Raw genomic sequence first — 17,998 nt, 5'->3', positions numbered from 1 at the left:
AAGATGAAGGTCGGCGTTTTTCAGTGCTTTGTTTAGCAAATGCTACAGTGGGAGGATTTTGAAGGTTCGTATTGCTGATAATAGGAGAATATTGTCGAGGTCCTTTTGCACTATTTGAAGGAGCTATCTGATCTAAACGTTTAAAGTCTCTACGGCTACTTGTAATTGTTTTATACAAAAATTGGGCTTCAGAGTCCCTGTAATATCTGGATAAGCCCTAACTCATTCCTCTGGAACCGAGCAGCAGTTTTCTTAAGCTGCTCCTCTTCTTCAGTATCCTCATCTTTTAAAGGATTTCACAGGGCAACTGAAAATAATGAAATAGTGACTAGAGCGTGGAATGTAGGGCAATATAAGCAGTGTTTATTATTATTCTCTTTAGCTGGGATCAATGAAATTTGCTAGGCCAAGTAGGTCTCTACTCAAGATTGAGAGGAAGGCGAACAACATCCTACATTAATGGACCATGGGCGGCGCCCTTCCCTGGAGCCGCATCAGGCCTGGGGCCTCAGGAGCGCCACTGCCCCGCCCCGCCCTCGCCCCGCCTCCTCCCCGCCCTCGCCCCGCCCTCGCCCCGCCCCCAACAAGGCCCCGCCCCACGCGGGCCGCTCTATCCGGCGCGCACGCTGCTCTCGCTGCTCCGCCGACGTCATCACCTGGCGCCACCGCGCAGGGGCGGGCACCCGCGGCCGGGAAGATGTCTCCGACACCGCCGCTCTTCAGTTTGTCCGAGGCTCGGACGCGGTTTACGGTGAGCTGCGGTCGGGCTGCGGCCCCGGCCGGGCGCCGCCCTTCCCTCCCTCTCCCTGAGATTACTTGCATTTTCCCCGGGTGCAGCGTGCTGAAGGGTGACCGCCACGGCGTCGGCTCCCGGCCCGCTCCGGGGCACGAGGCAGGGAGACGCGCTGCCTTCCTCTCCGCCAGCCCTGGCTGCCGCCTCTCCCGCCCGCGCCTCCCTGGGCCGCGTGCTGGACGCCTTGCACGTCCAGGGGTGGAGAGTCCCCTGCGCTCCGCCCCGGGCAGGTCCAGCTCCCCTGCTCGCTTAGCCGGGCAGGTGCCGGAGGGGGAAGGCGGCTGGGTTTCTGCCCTGAGACCGGGTTCCCGCGCCGCTGCCCAGGTGGCCCGGGCGTCGTTCCAGCTGCGAGTTAGCCGCCCTTTAACCCCCATCCTAAGAGATCCTGAGGTTTCTCATCCTAAAAGATCCATAAGGAGCTAGCTCCTAAGCGGGAAAAGACAAACATCACCGTGGGAAAGGTTAGCATATCAGCTGCTGAAGTTGAGCTTTGGGAAATTCAGGGTATTTCGTGTTAATTCATTACACTATCAGAATGACAATCTATTGGGCTAAGTTTGCTATACCTGGTGCATGATATAAAAACTGGGATCCTAAAAAAGTGGCTGCTAGTTTTTCTGACCTCAGACCAACTGTTCAATTCTGTTGCCCACCGAAGCAACGTATATATGACTGTTCTAAATCATTTGGCTACATTCGTCCCTACTATTTGCACCAATATTTCGAGGCATGAGCCAATTCATATTTAACTATGTTTCAGTAGTTATAGTGGTACCATAGTGTGTGTGTGTGTGTGTGTGTGTGTGTGTGTGTGTGTGTGTGTGTGTGTTACTAAAACCCAGGGGTGCTATACCACTGAGTTAAGCCCCACCCTTTTTTGCTACTGGATGCTGAACCCAGGAACATTTTACCCTAGAGCTACACCCCCAGACCTATTTTATTTTTATAGAGTTTTGCTAAGTTGCTGAGGCAGGCCTCTAACCTACAGTCCTACTATCTCAGCCTCCCAAGTACTGGGATTACAAATAAGCTGCCCTTTAAATTTTTCCTTTTTAAAACGATCTCTACAAAGTACTGGAGCTGTCCTGGAACTTGGGTCCTCTTCTCAACCCCCCCCCCCATGTAATGGTATTACAGGCATACATGACCATAACCTGCCCATACTGACAATTCTGCAAAAGAAAAAAAGATTTCTTGTCACCTGTAGTTTCCTTGTTTGTATTTTTTCCATGTCACTATATATTGATTAATTATATCTTGTGTCATTAAAATTGTTTTCTTGGATCACATATTAGCCCTGAAAGGGATTGTTTAATTGGAGAACACTTAGTCCAGGGCTTCTCCTTGGCTGCAGTGTTCGATGTTATTCATGAGGAGATCTCACTAAATTGATTCTGATTGAGTAAGGTGAGGGGGCCGAGTTCCCAAGTGATGTCACTGCAACTGATGGTGGTAAGGGTCTGCAGCAGCCCTCTTATTTAACTGGTGAGGGGAGGAAGCACAAGGAGACAAAGGAATTTGCCCAAATTACTCATCCTGTTAGTGGCCGAGTCAGGAATGGGCGTTTACACTGTAGATCCACCCCTTTATGAGGTAATACGGTGACTTTCCAAAAATGTGCGAATTTTCATAGAATGAATGACTTTGCAATTTTTTTTTAAATTTTGACCACTTAAAGACAATCAGCAGGCATTTATTGTTTCCTGTGTCAGACTCTGTTGAGCAAGTTACGTGGAGGAGGTGGGGCTTGAGGTGGGTTTGGAAGGGTGGGTAGGATTTGGGTGAACAAATGGGAAAAACAGCTTAAATGTGAGGCCACGTGAGAATGGACTTGATAGGAAGTGATGGGACATGGCCAGATTTTAGTGGAGGGTATGTGATAGAGTCATGGAAAATAAGGTTGGGTAGATTGAATGTGATACCCTTATCAGAATCTTGAGGCAGCTGTGAAACTTTATTTTTATTTTATTTATTTATTTATTTGTTTGTTTGTTTGTTTGTTTTGGTGGTACTGAGGGTTGAACCCAGGGGGTTTCTACCTCCGGGCTATACTCCCAGACCTATTTTATATTTTATTTGGAAACAGGGTCTCACTAAGTTGCTGAAAGCCTCACTAAGTAGCTGAGGCTGGCTTTGAAACTGTGCTATCCTCCTGTCTCAGCCTCCAAGGCAGGGATTACAAGTGTGCGCCACCACGCCCAGCAGAGGCAGTGGTGGAACTTTAAAACCAAACCTGTAAGGAGCCATTAGAAGCCCCCCCCCCAAAAAAAAGGGCATACTTTCATCCAGGTATGGTGGTACATGAGTAATTCCAGTATGGAGGAGGCTGAGACAGGAGGATTGCAGGTTCAAGGCCAGCCTCAGCACCTAAGTGAGACCCTGTTTCAAAATAAAAATAAAACAAGGCTGGGGGTATATCTTAAAGGTAGAATGCCCCTTAGTTCAACCCCAGTACTACCAAAAGAAGAAAAAAAAAAAGCATACTTTCACAAGTGTTTTATCTAAAGAGCTAGTAGGAGGGAAGCTGTCGTAGCACACACTCTGTAGTCAGGATCACTGGAGCCACATGTTCTAGACCATTCTGGGCAACATAACAAGACCCTGTCTCAGAAAAAGTAGTAAGAAGGAAACCCCAGAGAGAAAAGGCCTAGCTAGACACTTTTGCCAGAATTAAAATGATAAGGAGCCTGTATGATTAAGTGGCAATTGTTAAAAGGATTACTGAGAAAATGAGTGGTAGGAACTTTTTCCAAGGTAAAAAAAAGTTCATAATTATAAAGACAGTTGATGAATGATATGTTTTTCAGTGAACAATAAGCAAACTCCTAGTTATTTGCCATTTCTGTCTTTCTAGAAGTCTACTAGAGAAGCCTTGAACAACAAAAATATCAAGCCATTGTTGTGTACCTTCAGCCAGTTACCTGGCAGGTAAGGTGTTACCGTCCATGAAAAATACCTACCTGAATATTTATTCTTACCCGGAGCCACTTAAGAAATGAAGGGTTTTTTTTGTTTGTTTGTTTGTTTTTAATAGTGAAAATGAAAAAAAATGTACCCTGGACCAAGCTTTCAGAGGTGTTTTAGAGGAAGAAATTGTAAGTATGTTTCTCCTTTATTCATTGTTTATATTTTGCTATAAACCATGTTATAAGAAAGTTGTCTTTGTTCTTAGAATGAATACTTAAGCATGACTGTTTTCTCCTAGTGTGGGCGTACTGCCCTGTAAAGGCTGATGATAATTATATCATAGTAAAAGATTTTGATTTAATGGTTTGTAGATCCGAGAAGTTGATGTGCTGTCTTAGCAAGAACTGGAGTGACTGTAGGTAGATTCTCTCATTTTGCTGTGCAAACAGTGACAGGTTCTGTAGTGGCAGAGAAGATCTTGTCCAAGGATGCTCACCTTAGGAGCTAGGATTCCATGCCCTCCTTTTTCCTGATATCCTTTTCAGTAAGCGTATGTAAATAAAGCCTCTCCAACCTCAGTGGAGAAATTTAATCTAACCATGAAGGATCTGAATTTATTTGACATTAATGGGGTTCCCAAATGAAAGGAAAATTTCCAAAAGTTTATGCTTAATCAAGCAAAGGTTGAGTTCTCAAGAGCTAGATTCTCTTCTAGCAGGTATTCAGTGTGGTTGCTCCGGCTCAGCAGCACCTGCGCACTGCCTCTGTAGAGCCCTCCTCAGACTCACTGGTGCACACGTTAGTAGTCCGCTGGCCCACCTTGGCTCTGTGTCATCGACTGAGTTCTGGCCGTGCCAATTCTGTGCTTGGTCAGCACAGTCTTACGGCTGAGCCGCTGTTTTATTAAACCGTCACATTTGGAGCGAGTCATCTGCTGCTTACTCAGCTTTCTTTTAGAATTGTTCATTCTGTATCTTACTGCTCAATTTTTGTATTTTCATCCTAGAAAATAACTTAGCATTCTATAAGAAATACTGTATTCCGTATATGTGACGATCAACTTCCTGTCAAAAGACACGTTTTTTTGTTGCCAAATGAGTCTGAACTCTTGTCCCTGAATTGTTATTCCTCTGTTGATAGATAAATCATTCATCGTGTGAGAACGTTTTAGCTATTATTTCTCTCGCTATTGGGGGAGTGACTGAAGGTAAGTTGTTTTATTATTTAATTTTCTTAGACATGTTATATTTAAAACTTCTCCTGATTGGTTCATGCTTCTTCAAGTTCTGCCTGACTCGCACCTTTGCCAAGAATTTGTCCCAATCAGTTGAAACCACGCTCTTTGCTCACTTCTGTTGTTCAGTGCATATTTGGGCTCTTCCGTTGCTCTCTGCTTGTTCATTTGGTAAATACTTATCAAACATCTGCTGTATGCCCGATGCTAAGGTGGGACTTGGGCTCAGGGGTGAGTATGCGCGTTCCCTGCCTCTGGATCTATTGAGTGACGGAGGGAACCGTGAACCAGGACTCTGGTGGGGTGGAAAGCAAGTGTGCTTGAAGGAAATACAGTAAAAGTGACTCCAAGTTTCAGCTTCTAGAGGAATTTGAAAAGGTTTTAGGAAGGAAAGTAACAAGAGAGCCAGAAACTAAGAAGGGAGTAGTTATACAAAAGCCAAGTTCAACGTGGAAAACTAGAGCGGGGGTGTGGGCAGAAGCAGGAGGGGGCTTAGGGCCCTGGGTCCAGAGCTCTGTGTGCCCTGCTCTAGAGAGCAGCCGTGTGGGAGTAGTCAGATGGTGAGAGGCCGCTGGCAGGAAGCTAGGCAGAGGAGCATTAAGATGGGGCAGTGCTGGGGCAGGATAGTTCAAAGAAACTACCCAAACAAGACACTAGAAAGTACATAATGCCTAGCACAGCACAGGAGCTCAGCAGGTATTTCCAGAAAGAAATGAAAAATAACTCGTTAGCATTCTGTAACCAACTTGGTAAAATGCTCATTTGATTACTTCAGATAACATATGTAAGAACAAGCTGGGCATGGTGGCACACGCTTGTGATCCCAGCGCTTGGAAGGCTGAGACAGGAAGATCACACAAGTTCGAAGCCAGCCTTAGCAAATTAGACCCTGTTTCCTAATTAAGTATAAAATAGGTCTGGGAGTGTATCCTGGAGGTAGAAAGCCCCTGGGTTCCACACCAGTACCCCCCCACACACACAAATATATATATATATGTAAGAACAGTCTTTTAATCTATAAGGCATTATTCACATCATGTATGTATTATTTTGATACCTATTCCTGCAAAAACTAGAATGTAAGATAAAAGTAGTCTTCCATCTGGACGTGGTGGCTCACACCCATAATCCCAGTATTTAGGAGGCTCAGACAGGAGGATTGCAGAGACCAGGCTGGCCTCAGCAACTTGGGCTCTCAGCAACTTAGACCCTGTTTCAAAATAAAAAATGAAATAGGGCTATGGTCCGGGTGTGGTGGTGCATGCTTGTAATCCCAGCATTCGGGAAGCACAGATTGTTGGATCACGGTTCACAGACCGTCTTAGCTACTTAGCAAGGCCCTTTGCAACTCAGTGAGACCCTGTTTCCAGAAATAAAGACTAAAAACTAGAGCTGGGGGTGTGGCTCAGAGGTACAGTGCCCCTGGGTACCATCCCCAGTATTGCAAAGAAATAAATAAAACAGGGCTATAGGAGTGTAGCTCAGAGGTAGAGCACCTCTGAATTCAGTCCGCAGCCCCACACACAAGTCTCCTAGTGTTACAGCAAGCTGCTTTGTGCACTGAAGTCCATGAGTTCTGACTATTGAACTTTTACGCCCATGCCTAATCATATTCGTCAGGCGTGCTTAAAGGAGTTTCACAATGCGATGTTCCTTTCCTGGTTCTTAGTAGTCTGTACTGTGTGCTTAGTTCACTCATGGTTTTAGTTAAATCTAGTCTTTAAAAACGATTTTGTAATCATAACATACATACAGTTTTGGGTCCTGCCGCTTCCCGGCTACATCACCTTAAGCAAGTTATGTGACATTTGTGTTTCGGTCTTATTCTGTAAACTGAAGGTGGGATGATCTACCTCCTAGTGTCACACAGTTCCGTGAGTTGGTGTATGGTGATGTAGCTCGGAGGTAGACTGCCGGCTCCATCCCCAGCACCACAAAAAAGAGAAGTGAAGAGGATATGCTTCAGATGCTCTTCCCTGCGGTTTCACTGCAGTCTTGTTAACTTACACTGGCTTGTGCTCCACCTGAAGGTATTTGCACCGCATCCACGCCGTTCGTGCTGCTGGGAGACGTTCTGGATTGCCTGCCTTTGGACCAGTGCGACACAATATTCACTTTTGTGGAAAAAAATGTCGCCACCTGGAAATCAGTAAGTGCCTTAGCTTCTTTTCCTAAAGATCACAGTTCAGAGAATAGTTTTGTTTCATTTTGTGGCTTGCTTCTATTTCTTTTTTTTTTTTTTTTTTTTTCTCTCGTGGTATTGGAGGTGGAACCCAGAGGCTTTCTACCTCCGGGCTATACTCCCAGACCTTTTTTTATATTGTATTTGGAAACAGGGTCTCACTAATTTGCCGAAAACCTCACTAAAGTATCCGAGGCTGGCCTCGAACCCGTGCGATCCTCCTGTCTCAGCCTCCCGAGCGCAGGATTACAAGCGTGCGCCACCACACCCGGCTCTATTTCTAATATAGCCGATTGCCAAAAAATTTGTCCATATGAAAGAATAATACACTGTATTCTCTTGGGGAAGTCAAATAAGATTCATATATGGAGAAAAATTTGAAGTCCAAAACTTAGTTGAGTAGTAAAATTAACTTGAAAATATACTATTAATGTTGCCGGGCGGGTGGCACACGCTTGTAATCCCAGCATTCGGGAGGCTGAGACCAGAGGATCGCTGTTTGCGGACAGCCTCAGCTACTTAGTGAGACCCTCCGCAACTTAGTGAGACCCTGTCTCAAAGAATAAAAAATAGGGCAGGGGAGGTACTCAGAGGTCTAATACCCCTGGGATCCATCCCCAGACCTGGAAAAAAAAATAAAAAAATATACTGTTAATGTTTACAGCAGTTACTCTGAAACATTTGTATTTCATTGAAAGTGTTACTAGCTTAAGAAAGTGGAAGCAGCATAGGAGATTCTCAGTGCCTGACAGTGTTCTTCAGTGTTTAACACCCAGTGACTTATTACTGAAAGGGTGTGACAATTTCTCGGTAATAATAATAATTTGTCTTAATTCCAGAGTACATTCTATTCTGCTGGGAAAAATTATTTGCTACGTATGTGCAATGGTGAGTAATTCAATGATAAATGATTGTTCTTAAAAATGTAAGTGTGACCAGAGCCAGCATGGTGAGACCCTGTTGGGGGGGGGGGCAAAAAATAGGGCTGGTGGTGTAGCTCAGAGGTCCAATGCCCTTGGGTTCCATCCCCAGGATGACAAAAAAAAAAAAAAAAAGCCGGGTGTAGTGGCACACGCTTGTAATCCAGCATTCGGGAGGAGACCGGAGGATCGCGGTTCGCAGACAGCCTCAGCTACTTAGTGAGGCCCTCTGCAACTCAGTGAGACCCGGTTTCAAAATAAAGAATAAAAAATAGGGCAGGGGCTATAGCTCAGAGGTCGAATTAAGTGTGACCAGAACAGAAATGGGTTAAATTAAATATCAGTAATAACATTTTATTTTTATTTTATTTTTATTTTTATTTTTTTTTGTGTGTGTGGTAATGGTGGTGGAACCCAGAGGCTTTCTACCTCCGGGCTATATTCTCAGACCAATTTTATATTTTATTTGGAAAGAGGGTCTCACTAAATTGCTGAGAGCCTCACTAAGTAGCTGAGGCTGGCTTTGAACCTGTGGGATCCCCCTGTCTCCACCTCCCAAGCGCGGGGATAACAAGTGTGTGCCACCACGCCCAGCCTCCAGTAATAACATTTTAAAGATTGATTTTTTGTGCCGGGCATGGTGGTGCACGCTTGTAATCCCCACGTTTGGGAGGCGGAGACAGGAGGATCGCACAGATTCGAAGCCAGCCACGCTGGCTTAAGAGAACCTGTTTTTTTTTTTTTTTTTTTTTTAAAGGTCTGGGAGTGTAGCCCAGAGATAAGAAGGGCTTCCAGGAACCCCAGTAACACACACACACACACACACACACACACACACACACACACACACGTTGATTTTTATCTTCATTTTCAAGTAATAGTCTGATTTATTAAAACTAATCATTCACTTTAAAGGGAGTCTTCTCTTTATTTTCTCCTTTTTTTATGTCTTTTTGGACTGGGAATCAAACCCAGGGTGGTACACTTGCCAGGCAAGCGCTTTGCCACTGAGCTACATTCCAGCCCTAAAACTAATCATTCACTTTAAGCAGTCCTGTTTTTAGGTGCAAACTTAATGAAAGTCAGAAAAATACAGTAAAGTTTATCTTGTCTATGTTGGACTTGTTTTGTTCCTTTTAGTACTTTTTTTGTGGCAGGTATTTCTACCTCCATTTTGAGAGCTATTGCTTTTGAAAAACACTTGTAACCATTTGGTTAAGAAACTAGACACGGTTGTATAAGTGTAGGATGATCTTTGCTGTTTAACACTTATTTCTGTATTTTGTTAGACCTCCTAAGAAGATTATCTAAATCCCAGAATACAGTCTTCTGTGGGCGAATTCAGCTCTTTTTGGCTAGACTTTTTCCTCTATCTGAGAAATCAGGTAAGTTTTTATACATTAAATAAATTCTTTGCAGAAAATTTTCAGGTTATTTTTGTTGTTGTTTTGTTTGGTGGTGCTAGGGATGGAACCCAGGGGTACCTGAGCTACACCCCAGCCATGTTTTTTATTTATTTTGAAACAGGGTCTCACTGAGTTGCTGAGGGCCTCACTAAGTAGCTAAGGCTGTCTGCAAACCACGCTTCTCCCATCTCAGCCTCCCAAGTGCTGGGATTACAAGCATGTGCCACCTGGGCATGGTAGCGCAGGCTTGTAATCCCAGTATTTGGAAGGCTGTGACAGGAGGATAGCACACACTCTGTGAGTGAGCTGTCACCAGCCTCAGCTACTTAGGCTCTCAGCAACTTAGTGAGAACCTGTTTTCAAATAAAATATAAAATAGGTCTGGGAGTATAGCCCGGAGGTAGAATACCCCTGGGTTTCATCCCCAGTACCACCAAAAAAAAAAAAAAAAAAAAAGAGGGGTGGGGATGAACCTTTCATAAACCTAACACCTAAATACAAACTGGTTCGACATATTGGGATCTAACAGTATCTTTTTTTTTTTTTTTTTTTTTTTTTTTTTTCTGTGTGGTACTGGGGATTGGACACCACCCGTGGCCCTTTTCTGAAACACATCTCACTAAGTTGCTGCAGGTTGTCTTGAACCTCCAGTCCTCCTGTCTCAGCCTCCCAAGTACTGGAATTATAAGAATGCACCTTCACACTGGCTTTTTTTTCCTTCAGTGCTTATTAGATGTTTACTATTCACTAAGTAAGACATTCCAAAAAATGGCACAACCAAGATTTTTTTAAAAGTTTTTTTTAATTTTTAAAAAAGAAGCCAGGCGTTGTTAGCGCATACTTGTAACCCCGTGCTTGGTAGTTAACATCAAGATCTGGCTCCTAGGGGAGTATTACTGCTTCTAGGTCCTTTCAGCTCAGTATATCATATCAGGAAGGCTATGTGTATATATTAACCCATGTGTACATACACCTCTATTTATTACTGTGGCTGTATATATATTTAAAATGAAGCTGGGCATGGTGGCGCATGCTCGTAATCACAGCATTCAGGAGCCTAAGACTGGAGGATCGTGGTTTGCGGACAGCCTCAGCTACTTAGCAAGGCCTCCCGCAACTTAGTGATTCGTTTTAAAAATAAAGAAGAAAAAATAGGGCAGGGGATGTAGCTTGGAGGTCAAATGCCCCTGGGTTCCATCCCCAGACCCGCAAAAATAAAAATAAAAATGAATAGCAACAAGAACCATGAGATTATTAGGTCCTTTGAGTTGAACCCAGAACCAATAGACTTTATTTTTAACCACTTTCTCTGACAGTAAGAAATCTGGCTCTCAGTAATTAACATGTATTTTCTTATTACACACCCTCGCTGATTGATGTAATTTCCATTTATGTTCCAGCAAAAATATACTCTGTATTGTAGTCTGTGGAATTATTCCTGAATAATCATGGATAAGAAGGTTCAATTATTTGCTAATCATAATTTATATAGCCTTTTGTGGCCCATAGAGTAACTGTAAGAAGTGAATTTTAGGCAGCCAGGCATGGAAGCACATGTCTGTAGTTTCAAGCTAAAACAAGAGGAGCATCTGAGCCCAGGAGTTCAAGATCAGCCTGGGCAGTAAGAGTAAGGCTCCTCTCAAAAACAGAGAAGTCAGAGTGTGTTTACACACACTCTGAGTGTGGTGTCACCTGTCACTCCATTCTGCTTAATTAGGATCTAGCCTTTTATATATTTTGACTTTTTGACATGAGTTACACTTTTCTTTTGTACTAGGAATTTGACCCAGAGGTGTTCTACCACTGACTAAACCTAACCCTTTTTATTTTTTATATTGAAATAGTATCTACATTAGTATGCACTGGCTTTGAACCTGTTTCAGCTTCCCAAGTATAGGGACTACAGATATGTATAACACCCTTGAGTTATATTCTCACACACAAGTAGGTATCGCCGGGCATGGTGATGCACGCTTATAATCCCAGCACTTGAGCGGCTGAGACAGGAGGATTGCACAGGTTCGAAGCCAGCCTCAGCTACTTAGTGAGGCTCTCAGCAACTTAGTGAGACCCTGTTTCCAAATAAAGTATAAAATAGGTCTGGGAGTATAGCCCAGAGGCAGAAAAGCCCCTGGCTTCCACCCCCAGTACCAATAAATGAATGAATGAGTGAATGATAAAATAGCTGGGCGTGTGTGGTGGTGCATGCTTATAATCCTAGTACTTGGGAGGCTGAGACAGGAGAATCAAGGTTTGCAGCCAGCCTCAGCTACTTAGGCCCTCCACAACTTAGTGAGACCCTGTTTCAAAGTAAAGAATAAAAAATAGGGCTGGGAGCCAGGCTTGGTGGCACATGCTTGTAATCCCAGCATTTGGGAGGCTGAGACAGGAGGATCACAGTTCGCAGACAGCCTCAGCTACTACCTACTGAGGCCCTTTGCAACTCGGTGAGACCCTGATTCAAAATAAACAATAAAAGCTGGGCGTGGTAGTGCACGCTTGTAATCCCAGCATTTGGGAAGCTGAGACAAGAGGATATTGGTTCAAAGACAGCCTCAGCCACTACTTAGGCCCTTTGCAATTCAGTGAGACCTAGTTTCAAAATAAGGAATAAAAAATAGGGCTGGGGGTATAGCTCGGAAGTAGAATGCCCCTGGGTTCCATCCCCAGTACCATCAAAAAAAAAAAAAAAAAAAAAAAAAGAGTAGGTATCAATGGATTTACTTTTAAAATCTTTTTCTTTTTTTTAATATAGGTCTAAACTTGCAGAGTCAATTTAATCTGGAAAATGTCACTGTTTTCAATACCAATGAGCAAGAAAGCACTCTGGGTCAGAAGGTGAGACCAACATGAAATCTTCTCAGGACATACCTATAATTTTGTTGAAGTAATTCATATGCCTGGGTGTGGTGGCACACACTTATAATCCCACTACTTGGAAGGTTCAAGGACAGCCTCGGCAAATAGTGATATTCTTGTCAACCCCGTGAGATCCTGTTTCAAAACAAAAATTATTCAAAATAAAAATAGGGCTGGGTTGTAGCTTGGAGGTAGAATGCCTTTGGGTTCAATCCCCAGTACCAATAAATAAATAAATAAATAAATAAATAAATAAATAAATGTGCCACCAAGTCATCAAAAATTTGAAAACCTTTAATTTCATTTCTAATTTATAGAATAAAGAGTACATATTCTGTGTAAAAAGTTTAAATAATAATTAAAATAAAGTATAGCTAATCTATAATCCAAAGTAGATTATAGAATTATTGTCTTCTATTGGAATAGATTGACAGTAACTAAGTATCTAATAGTAAGATTATGGAGTAGCTGTACTTTATATTTTAAACATTACTTGGATTTTTTTGCACAGGATATATTATTTCCATAAGTATATATTATTTCTATAATCAGTCATAATGTTTTTTATCTAACTTCACAAGACTTTTTGTGTATTTGTACAAGCACATCTTGATTTTTCCCCAAATAAGGCCTAAATACTGATTCTAAATTTATTTTCTTTTTCTAATGTATTTATGCATCACTACATTTACATTCGTCTCCATTTTTTAATGGTTTATAAGTCTTTAAATGGATATATCATAGTCTCATGTTAACAGACACTTAGATAACTCGAATGTTGTAAAAAGTGTTAACAGCATTACACAGTGAATAACATGGTGTTATAAATGCTAAATTCTGCAAGTGTCTCCTCAAGTAGAATTGCAGGGTCAGAAACGTGCATGTTTGAGATTTTGCCCAGTTCTTTCTCAGAAGGTTTGCTCATTTGTACTGCACAGGTGGCAGGTGCAGAAGCCCCGCCTACTTTCCCACAGCCTCCCTCCAACACTGGAAATTTTCATTTTTTTAAATCTTTGCTTAATTGACAAAATACTTGAAAAATAAGTCTTTACTTGCCCTTGATTGTTGTTGGTGTTGAGAACTTAGCATATGTTGAATTGGAGTTTAGTTTTCCTCTGTGAATAGCCCCTTCATGACACTTGCCCATTTTACATAATTGTCTTTTTTATTGTATATATTTCCAAAAAAAATTAGCCATAAACCCTTTGCTCGCAGATAATCTACTGACCTGCTTTGAGAAGTGGCTTAGAGCTTTCCAGTGTGTCTTCATCACTGTCTTACGTCATGGTCATAGGCGCAGAGGTCTTAGGTCCCTGTCACGTACAGTTCCCATTGCCTTAAAGATTTCATTTCTGGATATTACTATAACTAGACTAATAGCGTCGTCTAGAAGTATGTAAATGATCTATTATTCTTGCATTTATCTTCTACCTAATAACCATTTCATGATGGGCTGCTGCTCTCATAAATTTAGCACACTGAGGATAGAGAAGAAGGGATGGATGTAGAAGAAGGAGAAATGGGGGATGATGAAGCCCCCACAACTTGGTGAGTGTGTGGTTAAGAGTTCTTGATTTACAGAGATGATCCCTTAATGACCTACCAAGTACTGGAGTGAAGAAGAGAGAGAGAACTAAGGAAATCACGCTTATCAGTTTCTCTCATATGTAACTTTCATGTATATGGCTCAAAATAATGAATCCTAAATCACAAACTACAAGCAACCTTTGGAGTTCCTTCCCTGCTCCCTTCCATTAAACTTGTGGGCCTGGTGCCTGTGGGTGTTGTTGGGCTGACTCTTAACGAAATGGAAGAAACAAGAAGCCTTTTCTCTCTTTTCACTTCTTATTCTTACCACTCTGTCTTTTCTGTCCTCTGCAACCCTAAGCCTTCTTTCTGAGTAATTTCTTCATGGTGCTAGTTAGCGGTGAGGAAGAAAAGAAAGACAAGAAGGAAAACTCAAAATGTTAGGCACTTTTCCAGGTGTCTAAACTAGTGAAGTTATCATCCTTAAAATTGATGAAAGGGAGAATTATTTTATCTGCACAGGGAAGTGTATTCCTGGCATCCCAGATTTCCAGTTCAAACACAAGTCCCCATAAAATACATCTACAGCTGTGTGTGGTGGCACATACCTGTGATCCCAGTATGTGGGAGGCTAAGACAAGAAGATTGCAAGTTCACAGACAGCCCCAGATTCTTAGCAACCTAGTATGATCCTGTTTCAAAACAAAAACTATAAAAAAAGGCTGGAGGTGTAACTTGGAGGTAGAGTACCCCTGAATTCAATCCCCAGTATCACAAAAATATAAATGAAAGAAGCATCTAGAAGCCAGGCATGGTGGTGCACTCCTGTAATTTCCAATACTTGGGAGGCTGAGACAAGAGGGTCTCAGGTTGAAGGACAGCCTCAGCAGCTTAGACTCTCAGCAGCCTAATGAGATCCTGTTTCAAAACAAAAATAAAAAGGAGGTGGGCATGGTGGTGTACACTTGTAATCCCAGTACTTGGGAGGCTGAGACAGGATTGCAGGTTCACAGCCAACCTCAGCTACTTATTGAGGCCCTCCGCAACTTGCTGAGACCCTGTTTCAAAATAAAGAATAAAAAATAGAGCTCAAGACGTAGCTCAGAGGGAAAACGCCCACGTTTAAACCCCAGGTGTGGGAGGAAGAGGTGTGACACTAGGATGGGAGAACGGATAGAAAAGGAAAAGAACAGCAACACCTAGAAAGAGTGGTTCCAAGCTTGGCACTTCTTGGTCATGTGACCTTAAGTAAGTAAGTTACCCTGCTTACAACTCAACTTCAACATCTATCAAACAGCTGAGCATGGTGCCATGCGCTTGTAATCCTAGTGCTTGGGAAGCTGACACGGAAGGATCACAGGTTCGCGCCAGCCTTGACAACTTAGTGAGGTCACCTGCAACTTAGACCCTGTGTCAAAATAAAAGAATGTGCATTTTTCTAGGGAAGAAAGAGGCCATGGCCTTCATGAGCTTCAGAAAAGGGTTTGTGACCCAAGGAAAATTAAGAATATTTACATATTTGTCTAATAGTTTAATCATTTAATGTAATATTTCTTTTATTAGCTCCATTCCAATTGATTACAACTTGTATAGAAAGTTCTGGTCGCTTCAGGATTACTTCAGAAACCCAGTGCAATGTTATGAGAAGATTTCATGGAAAACTTTTCTCAAGGTGAGTTGCAGTCGCAGACTACTAAAAGCCCGATACTTTACAGCCAGTGGCAGAGCTAAAACTTCCTCTTATACAACATACTTTTGTTTTCTTCTTTGTGTACTGGGAATTAACCTTGAGGGGCATTTTGTCTCTGGGTACATCCTCAGCCTTTATTTGAGGCAGGGCCTTGCTAACCACCAACCTGCAGTCCTCCTGTCCCAGCCTCCCAAGTCCTGGGACTACAGGTCTGCACACTCACACTGCCTGCTCCAGCATACTTGGTTATAGGGTTCTGCCTCCAATGTTCTATATCTCTTTTATAATGTACAAGAGCTAAATTGTAAACTAATATTTAAACCATTGATTTTGTGGAGTGGTTTAAAAGTTATTGAATTTAAAAGTAATGCAAGCCCTGTGTTTTGTAATATAGTAGTGATTATTGTCAATATAAATTGATTTTTTTTTTTTTTTTTTTTTTTTTTTTTTTTTGCTACTGAGGATTGAACCCAGGGGTGTTCTACCTCTGAACTATATCCCCAGACCTTTTTATTTTTATTTTGAATAGGGTTTTGCTAAGTTGCTGGAGCTGTCCTTGAACCTGTGATGATACTCTCAGCCTCCAAAGTACTGAGATTACAGGTGTTTGACCCCATGCCCAGCTAAATTGATGAGTGTGTGTGTGTGTGTGTGTGTGTGTGTGTGTGTGTGTGTGTGTTACTAGGGATTTAACAACCAAGAGTTTTAACTGCAGGCTACACCAATAGCCCTTTTTATTTTTTATTTTGAAACAGGGTCTCTTGCCAAGTTGTTGGGGCTGGCCATAAACCTATAATCCTGCTGTCTCAAATTCCCAAGTACTGGGATTATAAGTATGTGATACCACACCCAAAGAAATTGGCAATTTCTTTCTTTTCTTTTCTTTTTGTTAGCCCCCTCTTTTTGTGGTACTGGTGGGGAACCCAGGGGCTTTTCTACCTCCAGGATATACTCCCAGACTTATTTTATACTTTATTTGGAAACAGGGTCTTACTTCTTTGCTGAGAGCCTCACTAAGTAGCTGAGGCTGGCTTTGAACCTGTGCGATCCTCCTGTCTTAGCTTCCCATGCACTGGGATTCCAAGCATGCATCACACCCGGCTACATTGGCAATTTCTTTAAAAACAAATTTTGTGCTAGGCGTGGTGGCGCATGCTTGTAATCCCCACGCTTGGGAGGTGGAGACAGGAGGGTTGTGCAGGTTCGAAGCCAGCCTAGCTTGCTTAGGAGACCATTTTTTCCAAATAAAAAAAAATGTAAAAAATAGATCTGGGAGTATATCCCAGAGGTAGAGGGTTTCCAGGAACACCAGTACCACCAAAACCACACACACAAATAAATTTTGTCTTTACTTTGCACAAAATTACTTTATCTATTTAAACATGTCTTGAAATTGTGGCCTTGGGCCAAATTAGCTTACTGCTGGCTGTGAACCTGAAATCCTCCTGTCTCGGCCTCCCAAGTATTGGGATTACAAGTATGTGCCACCATGCTTGGCAGTAAATTTCCTTATACAGTCAGCTCTTTATATTAGTACATTTCAAATCTATGGGTTCAACCAACTCAGAATGAAAATAAAAATATTTGGGAAAAGCCAGACATGGCTCTGGGCCTGTAATACCAGTACTTGAAATGCTAAGACAGTAGGATCACAGATTCAAGGTCAGCCTCAGCAGCTTAGCAAGACCCTGTTTCTAAATTTAAAAAAAAAATTGAAAAGGTCTAAGGGTGTAGCTAGCGTAGTAGTAAGGGTGTCTCTAGTACCGAAACCAAAATATTTGGGAGAATGCATTTGTACTGAACATATAAGACTTTTTTCTTGTCATTGTTCCCTTAAAACTATTGTATAATAACTTCATAGCATTTATATTATACTAGGTACTATAAATAATCTAGACAGGATTTAAAGTATACAGGAGAATATGCATAGGTTATATGCAAATAGTACATCATTTTATGTCACAGAGTTAAGCATTCTTAGATTTTGTTTCCAGTATGAGGGTGAGATCCTCAAACCAATCCCCATGGATACCAAGGGACAGGTATTTTCTCAGAGCATTTCTTTCTGTTTGCCCCTTACACAAACTTTATGAGAAATTGTATTTCTTTAGGAGAAATTTGTTCCTACTTTTACAATACAACAAAATCTTGTACAAAATTGTTCTTAACCCCCCCTTTGCTCTCCTAATTTTCTTGTTTAATATGCCTTACATTATTCTTATATGTTTGAGAGTAAATTATAAATATGATGCAGAAAAGCATTAAGCAAAATTTTAGTAACAATTTCAAATAAAACTTTTATTTTGCAGTATTCAGAAGAAGTTTTAGCTGTTTTCAAGAGTTATAAATTAGATGATACTCAGGCCTCCAGGAAAAAGATGGAAGAATTGAAAACAGGAGGAGAACATGTATATTTTGCAAAATTTTTAACAAGTGAAAAGGTATAAATCTTTCTTTTCCACTAAACATAATTAGAAATA

At 41.9% G+C, this 17,998-nt stretch overlaps 1 protein-coding gene across 2 annotated transcripts in view; it reads left to right on the top strand.

Annotated features, from left to right (window-relative positions):
* Positions 1–697: 697 nt before the first annotated feature.
* Positions 698–17,998, top strand: part of THOC1 (THO complex subunit 1) — a gene marked incomplete at both ends in the record, with an annotated part of 40,833 nt that continues 23,532 nt past the window's right edge. For both annotated transcript variants that reach the window (XM_080714539.1, XM_080714538.1), the window contains 11 exons: positions 698–751; positions 3,648–3,721; positions 3,828–3,888; positions 4,841–4,907; positions 6,965–7,083; positions 7,956–8,004; positions 9,326–9,421; positions 12,198–12,280; positions 13,776–13,849; positions 15,392–15,500; positions 17,828–17,959. In XM_080714539.1, the coding sequence (XP_080570665.1) occupies positions 698–751; positions 3,648–3,721; positions 3,828–3,888; positions 4,841–4,907; positions 6,965–7,083; positions 7,956–8,004; positions 9,326–9,421; positions 12,198–12,280; positions 13,776–13,849; positions 15,392–15,500; positions 17,828–17,959 (918 nt within the window). The remainder of the gene's footprint in view (positions 752–3,647; positions 3,722–3,827; positions 3,889–4,840; positions 4,908–6,964; positions 7,084–7,955; positions 8,005–9,325; positions 9,422–12,197; positions 12,281–13,775; positions 13,850–15,391; positions 15,501–17,827; positions 17,960–17,998) is intronic.

This window comes from Muscardinus avellanarius (assembly GCF_963383645.1).
Source record: "Muscardinus avellanarius genome assembly, chromosome: 17".
Lineage (NCBI taxonomy): Eukaryota > Metazoa > Chordata > Mammalia > Rodentia > Gliridae > Muscardinus > Muscardinus avellanarius.
The sequence above is the reverse complement of the archived record's forward strand: the minus strand, read 5'-3'. Positions and strand labels throughout refer to the sequence as shown.